The sequence below is a fragment of the Hemicordylus capensis genome, chromosome 5, assembly GCF_027244095.1.
Source record: "Hemicordylus capensis ecotype Gifberg chromosome 5, rHemCap1.1.pri, whole genome shotgun sequence".
NCBI classification, from domain to species: domain Eukaryota; kingdom Metazoa; phylum Chordata; class Lepidosauria; order Squamata; family Cordylidae; genus Hemicordylus; species Hemicordylus capensis.
This window is the reverse complement of record NC_069661.1, coordinates 132,980,948-132,994,524: the sequence shown is the minus strand read 5'-3', so window position 1 is coordinate 132,994,524 and position 13,577 is coordinate 132,980,948. Positions and strand designations below refer to the sequence as shown.

Below are 13,577 nucleotides of genomic sequence, written 5' to 3'. Positions count from 1 at the left end.
TTCTAATGGGTGCAGGATTTTTTATTTATCCGCATGGGGAGTCTCTCCTTCCCATAAAGGGCACCTCATCCTCTCGACAGGGGTAGAAGATCTGCACTCACATTTATTTACATGTAGAGAATGAATGGGGCAGTTTTTACAAAGAAGAGTGCTGTGCATGAATCAGAGCACAAGCAACAGGAGTTTGTGTGAATTAATCTGGATAACTGGGAAAGCTGGAGAACTGAGCTTGAAAATAACAACAGATATTCTGCTTCAGTGGATGTCATACATACCTTTTCGAGTATTCACAATAACTTAAAATAACACCATAGACATTTAAATGATATAAAACCATATAACTTAATTGAATCCCTCAAATATAAACAAGTGCTACTAGTATATTTACCGCATTTAATATCCTAGAGACTGTATATGGGGACATGATAGATCTACTGAGGACATTTAGAAAGTATAGTATACAGCTGTTTCTCTAACAGCTGTGCTCATGAATTGAAAGGGAGGTTGTGGTTTTATTGATGGATCTGTTTTTGTGTGATTGCATTGACTTCAGATAGACTGCTTATTCATTTACAAATGATACTGAATTGAATGCAACATTCATATGTTTCTGTGCAGTGCATTGGGATTTGTGGGGCAGGGCGGGGGTGTTGTGTGTGGGGGAATTCACTAATGAGTCTGCTCAGCAAATGGAGCTAACACTCCACAAATGACTGTTTTTAAATAGGAATTATGTTGACCGGGGACAGGATTTTTATCAATATAGCATCTAACTTTTTAAAAATGCACCACAAATACATAGCATTGTTGAATTTAGCTAACTCTAGAACTGAAATGAATTTGTCTTCCAAAATTCATCAGTGAGGTTTGAAATTAATCTTTTCCAGATAGGCTCTGAACACTGAAGTAACTGCTAAATATTCAGTGGGCAATATCCAGACAACTTGGTCCTGACTAAACACCAATGCAATCAGTGAAACAAGTTAGTCATGAGTACTTGGAAGTCATGACTAACTTGTCCCATTAATTTCAAAGGAACATAGTGATGACAGTTTGAGATGCTTCCTGCTATCTGTGTTGCATATCCTATGCCATCCATTATACTTGATTTAATATTTGTCATGTGATGTTTATATTTGATCTCAGTATTTGATATCTGACAGTAGCTTTGATAGTTGAAATGCAATGGTATTAGAATCAATGGTATTTATTAGTATTTAACAGCTGACAGCTTATGAAGTTATATATTTGATGCCTCCCAAATGAATCAGGAGATGTCAACAACACTAAAGCACTTACATTTGAATTCTTGAGGTAAAATGCAAATTCAAAGTTTATATTTGAAATTTCTTATTCAACAGTTGTGTAGGAAATTTAGAAATGTTGATGAAATCTGAATATTTACTTTGGCTCTAACTCATTCCATTGGATTTAGCTACAAAACCCTCTCTGATTTTTCAATCACTCATAAACAGCCAAATCCACCAATTAGATGACCAAAAAGAAATACTGTATTCTGGTTGGCTTTCTCTCACATGGTCAGCCACATAATTTACTATGCAACAAATCAAAGCAAACAAGGAATCAATCAAGGAGACATGAATCTTGAAGATGCTACCAGTGTTAAAAAGCACGGATAATGTATAAATTGTCAAGTCCCTTTTAGTCTCTGTGTTATTTATTTATTTAATACAGGTGGCTAAATTGTGATTTATCACATGTAGGACTGGATGTAGACCTTGGGTGAGTAGGAAACTTAATAAAAGGAACTTTTCTACTCATGTTCTTCCTACAACAGCTCTCACACCTTGAAGAGCTTCTCCTGAGGACTAGGTGGTGGTTGTGAATAGGGTTGGATGGGATATGGGAAGGGAGAGATTTTTTAAAAATGAGTGGAATTGCTTTTCACGAGAAGAGACCTGCTCCTTCCTGTGATGCAAGGTATATATCCAACCCCATATGTGTGTGGTCATTTAGCTGTGTGGTCAGTTTTACCATACTGTTATGTGCTGAAGAGAATTTTACATTTCTGCACCTGATCAGAAACTCAGAAAAATACCAGGGAGCTGGTAAGAGGCTTACCATTTAAAAGTGTATTACTGATGAATGATATTGTAGTGATAGGCTTGAGGGAGGACTAGGCCTCAGTCAGAGTAACTACTTGGAGGGTGGGCCTCTCCAATTAAGGAATCACGCCTGGGAGCATCAAATCCCTGTGACCGAATCCAGAGTGAGGGCAGGATTTACAGGACAACAGCCTATAGAGAAGTAAGGGAGGGGTGTGTTAGAGTTCAGTTCTTCCCTGGAGGTCTCTGAAGGAGGTCTGATCAGCAACTACTGTAGGACAAAAGGAGTCTAACAGCCTTGAGCTGAGAATCTACTGGGAGTTTCTTACCTGGAAGTAAGTAGGAAGGATAGGGACCAGTTTAGCTAGACATTTCAAGGAATTTATTCTTGAGTGCTTGGATCTGACTGCAATGCTCTTGTAGTTCCTGGGGGAGGCTTTTCCACCTTGAATGGAAGCAGCGATTGTTGATGCCTCTATATATAGTTTTCCTTCTCATCTAATTATTAATAAATCCTTCTTGTTGTTATAGAGTGTCACTCCTTATTGGGTGCTGCCCTAGTCACATGCTCCTGAAGGCCTAAGGCTGCTCAAGCCCTTCTTGTAGGGAGGGGTTTTCCACTATACTCTCTTAGAATATTCCCTTGGAAGGGTGCATCTGCTCCTATTAAAAGTGGATGGTGGCAGCCTACCCAGGCCTCCTCACAGTTAGAGGAGGAATTTTGTATCCCCCACACCTTTTGATCGTTACAAATATATATGGAGTTATTACATCATGCACACTGAGATGAGTTACAAGCTGATAAATTGTGGGTTGTATTAACTCTTTGAACTCACAGTTCGCTTGAGTGAGGGAGAACTTGTCTTGCATTAGTGAGCATGAATTGTCGCCTTTGCTAAACAGGGTCTGCCCTGGTTTGCATTTGTATGGGGAACTACACACAAGCACCAGAAGATATTCCCCATAGGGGATGGGGCCATAGCTCGGTGGTAGAGTGTCTGCATGCTTGCATGCAGAAGGTCCAGGTTGATGTGTGGTGAATGTGTTCCCCAAGAGTCAGTGGGCTGTCTGTAATATGCTGTCAATTGTTAATTTTACCATAGATTGATATGCACTATAAATCTGGTTAAGCAAATGAGTGTAAAATTATCAGCAGTTGGCAAAATGATACACATAACTAGGTCAGTGAGTGTGAACAGAAGTAACATTTCAAATAGGGATGTGCGGACTGGTCCGGAGGTTCAGTTCGGGGGTTCGGGATTGAACTGAAAACACACACACACCCAGTTCCGTCCGGACCGGAACTGAACCTCCGGACAGGTCTGCGAATTATACTTAAAATACCTGTAGCCTCTTGTGGGGGCTTCCTGTAGGGTCCGTGAAGGTTCAAACCTTTGGAACCATTTGGAAACAAAATGGCCACTGTGCATGTGCAAATGACCTCTGCGAGGCCGAAGGCCATGCCCGACCTCACAGAGGCCATGTACACATGTACGGCGGTGGCCAAAATGGCCACTGTGCGCCTTTACAGAGGCCCGAAAGGGCTGAAAATACTGCATTTACCTGGCCATGGCGGTCATTTGAGAGGCCTGCAGGGGGAGGGGGAACCTTCACGGAAATACACACACACCCCCGCAGCCTACAGGAAGCCTCCCGAAGGGGCTACAGGTATTTTAAATATGTTTTTAATTTTTTTTTAAATTGCGGACGACTGGACCGGCGGCGGGGGGGGGGTGTTGATGGGGGCCAGACCAAACTTGGCCGATCTGGTTCGAGTTCAGTCTGGACTCGAACCGAACTGGGCCAGCCGTTTCCATGCACATCCCTAATTTCAAGGGCCAAACCATATGTAATATTTAAGTGTGGAAATAGCTTGAACAGACAGTTGCTGCATTCCAAGACATTTGTTTTCAGGACAGCAAAAGGTCATTCACATGACCAAAATCCCTGCTTTTCTGGGGGAAGGCTGAGGGCTGGGGGGAGGACTGGGGGGAAGGCAGGATTATACCTTCCTTCCTCCTTACAACCGCAACAATTCCCTTGCCATACTGCTTGGCTGCACACATGATCGCCACTGTGGCGAGTGGCACAGCATTCTGGAGGCTGGGGAAATACAACTCGGTGTCAAAAAATCCCACAATGCACCACATGAGGAATAGTTCGGCGGGGGGGGGCGCTGTGGCTACCCAGTGGGGCAGCACTGGGATTGGGTGTGATCCTGGTGCTCCTTACAAGCAACCCTACCCAGATAGGGCTGCTTATGTGAACAGCCCCCAAATGTATGTGAACAGCCCCCAAATGTATTTGAACTGCCTCCAAATCACTTCCATTGCACTTAAAAGTATTAATTTGTCTCCACACTGAACTCAAAATCTGGCTCCTAGGAACTGCATCTCAATATTTTTGAATGTCTTCTTCTAACCTCAATGCCAAAATAGGACCTGAGTCTTGGAGGTAAATTCAGTTGCTTTGAAAGTCTGTTGCCCCAGTCCCGCAACGGATATCTATGCAGACACAGCTTTCAATGTGCACAGCCAATACAAAGTCAAATACACATCTGAATGTGCAGTCTCATCTGTTTCTCAGTGCTCAGCTGGACCTCACTGATTTGCTAGATGCATATGTTGATGCCCATGGGGACATATATTGCTATCTGGGGCCAAAGTTCTGTGATGCTAGAGATGGGTTAGGATATGTTTCTGGTATGACATTTGAAGGATTTTTTTCCCCATAACTCCTGATATCCAGTCAGCTTCACCTACTAAAATGAATGTTTGTGATGCAAATATCTTTGTGGTTTTTATAGCATCTGCAAGTACTTGTTGTTTGCAGTTTACAGATTAAAATTTAAGAAGGATGCTTTTACTGACTGAAATTTGCCCTAGCTTAGCCCAAGCGTCACAATGGCTGGATTACATATTAATTTTCAATTTTAAAAAATTGGCCACTTGCTGAATTGGCTGTTCAGCAAACATGCAATAAGATGTTTGAAAGGGAGATATGAACTCAGACCAAGTTTTTGAACACCAAACGTCATCACAAATTCTACTACCTGATCCCATCTTGCTGTAATCATTCAGCAGTGATATAGGACTATGGGCTGTTCACACATGCATCCATGTCACTAGATTCCTCAGTTCTTATTACCTATCAGTAGAATGTGAACAGATGCCATTGAAAAATAATACATTTGAGGTGATGTTGGATGATACAAAATGTCTAGCTGTGGGTATTACATCTGTGATTCATACATGCAAAAGTTGTACTCAGTGGCATAGTGAGGATGCCGGTGGCTCTTGTCCAGGCTGTTGGCAGTGGCCCCAACCACACTCCATCTGTCTGATGTCAGACGCAGGGGGTGTGGCAATGATAGCAAATGTCTCCCGCATTGTGAAGTAAAATTTGCCACATGCGTGGCTCCCAGCATGGCTCGGATGGCTTCTCCCTGCTTTCAAAGGCAAGGAGAGGCATCCCCAACCAGGCTGGGAGCTCAGCACTGGCTGAAACCTCTCAAAAATGGAGAATTTTTTTTTTAAAAAAAACTCCTTGTCAGAAGGGCTGACATCCCTCCAAATGGTTGTGTCAGGTCATATTGGAACCCCAATATTTTTCTGACATTTTGTCAAACTTCCCCATCCTCCCTCCACCCTCTCTCCATCCCTCACTTACCAGGGACTGAAAGGAGGCCAGGGGCAGCAGGCATGATGTTCTCTTTGCTCCTATGGAGCACTGGAGTCAGCTGCCACAGCTATTTGCCTCCACGGTGGATTCTGCGACAACCCCCTTCCCCCCCTTTAAATTCTCCTAAGTCCCCAGGAGTGTGGTGCATTGTGGGGTGTGTAGTTCTTTTTAGGGATGCAGCCATAGCAGTCTCAAAGAGTGCTTCCAGAGCACAAGCAGCGCTCAGATGACTTACGCCTGTGGCACAACAGCATGCGTAGGACTGGGGGGGGGTGGTTGTGTTCAGGCACCTGTGTCCCCATAGAGCCTCTTTACTAGGGCTATAGGAACTGATAATCGGGTCTGAGGTGCTGCAATCTCTATCAGAACTTTTTTCCCCCTCTAGAAACAATTCCAGAGACAGATTCATCCAGTATTAAAAACTGATTTGATAAAATACCAAACTGTATTGCTATCATACTGAATAGGATTGGAGGGTAGTGAGGGCTTACCTTGAACAAAGATCTGGCTTGTTTGAAGAAACTGGTAGCCTTCTGGCAGCAGCATATTTCAAACTGCAGCCTTTCCATGTCTGGTGCACCCTATAATGCGTCAACAAAGGAAGCAACATCATGACGTGTAATGAACTTTTCCTGGTGCATTTTTGGGAGGAAAAGACCATATCTTATATAGTTACAGGGCACAGCATTCCCACCCCGCCAGTAATGCATGAGGAAAAGGATCTGACATCATGGTGTTACTTCCTTTCTTGGTGCATTATAAGATGGCAACAGGCAAGGAAGGTTGGCATTGCAAAATGCTACTGCTGCCGAAAGGCAGCCACTTCCTTCAAACAAGTTGGCTCTTCATTAAAGCTAAGTCCAACTCACACCCATTCTCACCCCAATGCATCCAACTGATAAAAATGATCAACTCTATGCAATCTTGACCTCCCTCTGCCTCATTAACATGACACGAGAATGGCCAGGATTGGGAATGGGTTGATAATTCAGCTTGTGCACAGCCCTACTGCTTACATGTGCACTTCGTTAGTCAGGATGTCAGCCAGTGGCCCCAACTAACCAAGTGAATTGTATTAATGAATGTACAGTGGGTATTGAAAAGAATCACCCCCTTTGATAGACCTTAAATTCTGGTTCCCTTACATCCTGAAATGAAAACACAAAGAAAATTCCCTTCACCAGCTGTACTTATCCAATGCAACCTATAACATCCAACTGAAAAACATCACAATTACAGTCCAGAAAAAGTGTCAGAAATAAAAAACAAGAATTACTGAGATTGAAAAAGGATCACACCCCCCCCCATGTCAATATTTTGTTGAACCACCTTTTGCTTTAATAACAGCCTTGAGTCTGTTGGGATACTTCTCTATCAACCTTGTACCTCTAGACGGAGCAATATTTGCCCACTCCTCCATACAGAACTGTTCAAGTTCGGTCACATTGGATGGTAGGTGTTGGTGGACTGCTATCTTCAAATCTCCCCACAGATTTTCTATGGGATTTAGGTCTGGGCTCTGACTGGGCCACATGAGGACGTTCACTTTTTTCTCCTTCAGCCACTGTGTGGTCAATTTTGCTGTATGCTTCGGATCGTTGTCATGTTGAAAGGTGAATCTTCTGCCCATCCTCAACTGTCTGGCAGAGGGTAGCAGGTTTTCTTCCAGAATCTGACGGTATTTTGCCCCATCCATTTTTCCTTCTACCCTAACGAGAGCCCCAGTCCCTGAGGCAGATAAACACCCCCACAACAGGATGCTGCCACCTCCATGCTTCACTGTAGGTATGGTGTGTTGTGGATGGTGAGCTGCGTTGGATTTACGCCAGGTGTACTGTTTGGTGTTGAGGCCAAATAGTTCAATCTTGGTCTCATCCGACCATAAGACCTTTTTCCATTTGGCATCAGAATCTTCAAGGTGCCTTCTGGCAAAGCTCAAATGAGCTTAAATGTGGCCTTTCTTGAGAAGTGGCTTTCTCCTTGTGACCCTCCCGAACAAGCCACATTTTTTCCACATTTGTGTTTTCATTTCAGGATGTAAAGGGAACCAGAATTTAAGGTCTATCGAAGGGGGTGATTCTTTTCAATACCCACTGTAATTGGTAAGAAAGTTACTAGAGTTAATGTAACATAGTGGCTAAGAGACTGAGCTGTGAATCAGGACCTCCCCAGATGGAATCTCATCTTTGCAGGGGTGTAACAGGGGCGTAACTACTATTAGGCAAGGAGAGGCGGCTGCCTGGGGGCCCCCACGCCTCGAGGGCCCCCCCAGAGGCAAGTCACATGTGAAGTAAGTGTGTGTGTGTGTGTGTGTATGTGTGTGTGTGTGTGTGTGTGTGTATCAGTGAGGGGCCCATTTAAAATTTTTGTCTCTGGGCCCACTCCAGCCTTGTTACGCCCCTGCATCTTTGCCATGAACTCACTTGGTGGTCTTAGGCAAGCCACTCCTTCTCAGCCTGAGCTCCCTAGCTGTAATATGGGGTTAATAATATCTATTCAGCTTACTAAGGTTGTTGTGAAGATTATATCAAGATACACATGTGAAGCACTTTGCACACACCAAAAGCTCCATATAAATGCTAAGTATCGTATCTTTATCATGCTAATGAGTGTAACTTGTAGACCAGCTGCCTATCAAATGCTACAGAAAGAACTTGCATATCATCAGCTCAAACAAAATCCTTTCTATTCAGAGGAGACAGTTCACACATTCAGCAAAGTTCAGACACTTACAGTACCAAAGATATTGTTCTCACAGTGGAAGAAGGGACACATATCTCCCCCCTTCCACCACACTCATAATGTAATGAGTGATGTAGGCGCTCCACATAGCTGCCCAGATCTGCAGAGACCCCCTTCAGTCACAGAAGGATTGTGCAATGTGGCCATCTCTGCATATAGGCGTCCATGTGGAGCTACACAATGAAGGGGAGAAAGGGGGCACATGGTCCTGGTCCTCCACCATTGAAGCAGGATTTTTCACACAGGTAAGCATCTGAACCAGGTCTCAGAGTTGTCAAATTTTGAAGAATTGACTTTCTTGCCTTTAAAACATAATAGCTGTGCCATGAGTGCAGCTTTCCCATGGGTTCATCCCACAGTATGGCTGTCATGTTTTAAACCCTGCACCCATGTGGGCAAGTCCAAAACTGTGAATCCTTAACACAAGATTATCACCCAGCTAGACTTGAAAGCAACAGTTTTTTGTTAAGGCTCTGTGTGATTGGCCTTGCCCATATGGTGGTGGCTCTTTAAATGTTACAGCCACACCATGGAATGAGCCTAGAGAAAAGCAGCTTGCAGGATAATGACAATAATATAGAAAAGAGGAACCCACGGGTTAAGAAATCAAGCAACAAACTTGTGAGCCAGCTCATAGATGCCTTATTTTGGTCAGTACTGAGATGATAATTGCTACTATTTTGAATGGGTTGTCTACTGTATAGTTGGGCAAAGGAGAAACCATGTTGTTGGCATTTTTAACCACAATTCCATATTGTTCTTGCTCGGGCCATGCTGGAGGTGTACATTAACAGAACACTTTTTTAAAAACAGTGGAGTGCCATGAAATCAGTAGCATTGAAAACATAGGGGAGACCTAAATATATCTATATATATCTATATATATAAAAATAAATCAGAAAGTCAGAGTTCCAATAAGCTTACATTTAGTACAGAATAAACATAGCTACCCGTTAGTGCTTAGAGAATTTGTTTTGATGCTATTAAAAACATAAATATTTTCTCAAATCTCCATTGAAAAGGTTCCAGTGTCACTGGCAGCTATCAGAATTTTCTGACTTTTGTTTTCCAAATGGATCCTTTAATTTCCTCCCACCCCCATTTTACATCTTTAACTCACTTTATAAAGCTGCCCTTTATACCTGCTTCTTTTTCTTTATAAGTTTTTCAGCAATACTGCTGGAATTTCCATTTGTCTGTGAACAGTTTCCTTTCTATACTTCTTTCTCTCCCCCCACTTAAAAAAACAAACCCCAGTCTTGTTAGCATAATTTTGTGTGTGCTATAAATCTGAAAATAACCTCCTGGATTAAGTGTCTCTGATGTGTATAACTTAATCTAAGAGCAAAACTCTACAACACCCAGATTTCAATTTGGGGGGGAAAGATAAAGTTTCTTGTGTTGAGAAACATCGTCACGATCCTTGTCCCTGTTTCCAACGCAGTCAAAGCAGCCAGCCAGAAAATAATGCATTGTTCTTCAAAATGTATATTATTCAGTAACTAGGAAGAGATTGGTCCCTTCCCCAAGAAAAGTAAATGTGCAAAATGATGCTGTGTTTGTTTTGTTCCACTCTAATGTTTCTTCACATGTTCTGGTTGTGTCCTCCTTTCCATTGAAACATCTGTTGTTATTTACAGGTGAACACTTCTGTCCGTTCACTACATGTGTTACATTTCACAAAGCAGCACCAGTGGAACTTGCAGTTACACTGCCAAACTTTGGTGTACTGGTGAGTATTGTAACCCCGCCCACAGCACATCATGTCACATCCATCAGTGCTGGGTGAGGTGCGGTTGCAGAGACGTCCTTGCGTGCCCACACTCCCAGTGGAAGCATCTTCTTCGCAGTAGTTGGGTGACTTATCGATATACACCAAGTCTGTTTCCATTGGCTTCTGGTAACTTCTGATCTGCTTGATCTTTAGAAAGGTAGGTTGCCTAAGCCTGCTGGCCCGTACCACTTCCACCTGCACGGCAGCATTGTATTTTTCTTTCAAAATATATCCAATCTCTCTGAATTTAGGGAGTGTTGTCCAACAAGTCTTGGTTGTACAGGAACCAGAAACCCCATGGCATTTGCATTCCAGTTTCATTCTCTCTTCAAGTACCTATGTACACAAAGAGAGAAATATAACATAATACAAGAAAATAGCAAAACTATTGGTTCCTCGAGGTTTATGATGTTGACAGATGTTCCTTAGAACTAGTAAAAGTGTCCCATTAAAGGTTATATGTGACAAAATCACTTATAAATATGAGGGGCATAATCTGGCCAAAATTAAGCAGTCTTAATTCTCTCTAGGTTCAGAGGGATAACTGTCATTTGCTCAACTGTCATTAAAACAAGTGAAAATTAGGAATGCTTAATTCAGATGAATCATGCCCTTTGTTTGAAAAATGTAATAGCAAAATGTTAGAGATGCCAAGAAAAGGCAAAAAGGAAACTGAATGATACTGTCTCTGTGTCTATTCCATTTTACCTTTCCCAGGTGACTAGTCACTATTATGAATGAGGACAGCAAATTGACAATTCTTCAAAGATGACCTGGAGTCGCAGGGGCATTGTCGTTCTGAGTGTGGGATCTTTCTGAATCATCCTTCATGGCTGAGGGGAGAATGTGGCATCGTGCAAAAATGAAGGCACTTCTATGCTTTGGGACTTCCAGTTGTGTTAGATATGCCATGGGAGAGACAGAGTACCTGGGTCCTTCACTGATAAGAGGTTCGGAGGGTGGGGGCTATGGTGGTGCTCAGAATTTGGGATCATGCTATAGGAGGAAGGCTTTAACCCCTTCTCCTACCTGGAACAGCTATTTCCATTAGGAGGGAAAACTCCCTTTTACACCAGTGGAAACTTAATCCCAGATTGTTCGGGAGTCCTAACATTGTTGCCAATAGCAACTGGTCATGCCTGAATCAATTTCTTCATCATCATCATCATCATCATCATCATCAATGATTTCTTATAGCATCATCAACAAGTTCAGGTTCAATGCTTAAAAGAGAAAAACAACTGGCCAACATATCTCTCCTTGAAGAGGAATTTAGAATTGGATTAGATATTATGGATTACATTTTATTGGCTTTTTAGATTAGATTTATGATCCCAATTTATGCAGTTGAAAATTCATGCAGTTGACAAAGGGAGGAAGAAGAGAAACAATAGCAACAGGGCAGTTACACTTACCTAAGCTTTGTTGGGTACATAGGAAGGTGCCTAATACTGAGTCAGATCATTCATCCATCTAGCTCAGTATTGCCTACGATGACTGGCAGGGGCTCTCTGTGGTTTCAGGAAAGTGTCTTTCTCAGCCCTATGTGGAGATGCCAGGAACTGAACCTGGGACTTTCTGCATGCAAGGCATGGAGGCTGTTCTCATGAGCAGCCAAGACAGGGCTATGAGAAGAAGCGCCAAGAGCTTCACAGCTCTCGGCAGCAGACCCGGCTATGAAGTGGGCCCTTAATTTGTAGTTTCTCCAGTTTAACTTTGCCCTCATTATTAAAGTAAACTGATAACAGTTTGCAGCTCTATTAATTATGTGATGACCAAAATTAGCTTTCCTGATCTGCAGCTTCAAATATTTGTTTTGAGACAACTTTTAAATATCTAATATTAAACATATTATACAGCAAGAGGTGTTCATAAAAGCAAATTCCCATTATTTGACTTCAGAATAATATTAGAAACATTTCCTGTTCCCTATATGGATTCTCTCCAGCCCTTTAATGATATCCCCCCCAAGAAAAATCATCTGCTACTGCTGCTCCTTAAAATGAGTTCTGAAACACAATGGCATAATTTCCCCTTGCAATTTAGACAGAAATTTCTTTATCAGGGAAGAAATCAAACTAAAGTGTATAAAATATTTTGTCATTTCAAATCAGGCACAATGTCTGGGCATTGAAAATATCTGAATAAAATGTATAAACACAGTAGTAACATTTGGCATGTGTTAGTTTTGGCTTGATCTGCCTGTTTTGTGTTTTTCTTGGTGGAGATGCTCACTTGTAGACTCGATGCTGCACATAACAAAATCTACACCACTTTTAGCTACTGGAACAGTAACAACTGTTAGACAACTTCTAGAGACTGTTGTGTATGTTAAGTCTACATACACAACAGTCTCTAGAAGTTGTCTAACAGTTGTTAGACAAGGAGATTTCATTGGGAAAGGAGACTCTATAGTTGACTTGTCCACTGATGGAATTGTGCCTCCACTCTCACACACCCACACCTCCAGTACCTGGAAAAATGAATGTTACGGCTCAAGTGTGCCTGGAAGCAACACCCTTCATTTTGGTACTGCTTTCACTTAATGTCAGTGGGTGGAATGGTGGATCTTTACAGCAGTAATTCCCCAACATTCATCTAAGGCATAGTGGTATGTCACAAGAGATTAATTTTTTTTAATTAACTCTGAAACCAAAGTATCCATCCATGGAAGAGACTGTGTCAGTAAAAGATTCGTGGTTCTGGCCTTACATCCTTCCAATCAGTCTCTGAGGAGTGGGCAGGTAATTCTGCTTAACCTCAGGATTCAACATGAGTGAGTCATCCATCACTCATACTACACTGCTACAAATATTTATATACCTCTTTTAAAACATTCTCAAAGCAGTTGAGCAAGTTAACTGCATTGGGGTTACACCCCAGCCCCATTCACATGTTCAGTACCTGTACAATCTAGGTACAGGGTACACAGTTACAGTTCTGTACTTGGGTATAGCTATCTACATGTTATGCAGAATGCAGGTGCAGCAATATACTTCCTATCTGTATCCTGCGTTTCAGGGGACCTGTTCCCAGGTTTACTTTTAAAGTGAAAACAGGTACTGTCATTCATACAGAAATGTGTGTACAGATATCTGAACACAGGTCCAACCTAATGTCTGAATGGGCATCCACTGTAGCCTCATCTCAGGCATGATCTTCATGTCTACTTTCTACGGCTTTGCATATACTATATATAAGTGCCTTGTACTGAATGAGAGCATTGATTCATTTAGCTCAGTATTTTCTTCACACACTGACTAGCAGTTGCTCTAGGGTTTTAGAAGGGGGTCATTTCCAGCCTTATACATTTG

General features: G+C 42.2%; 1 protein-coding gene across 6 annotated transcripts in view; it reads right to left on the bottom strand.

Moving 5' to 3' along the window:
* Positions 1 to 8,416: 8,416 nt before the first annotated feature.
* Positions 8,417 to 13,577, bottom strand: part of WNT7B (Wnt family member 7B) — a 165,218-nt gene continuing 160,057 nt past the window's right edge. For all 6 annotated transcript variants that reach the window (XM_053258412.1, XM_053258415.1, XM_053258418.1 and 3 more), the window contains exon 4: positions 8,417 to 10,599. In XM_053258412.1, coding sequence (XP_053114387.1) covers positions 10,120 to 10,599 — 480 coding nt within the window. In that variant the 3' untranslated portion in view covers positions 8,417 to 10,119. The remainder of the gene's footprint in view (positions 10,600 to 13,577) is intronic.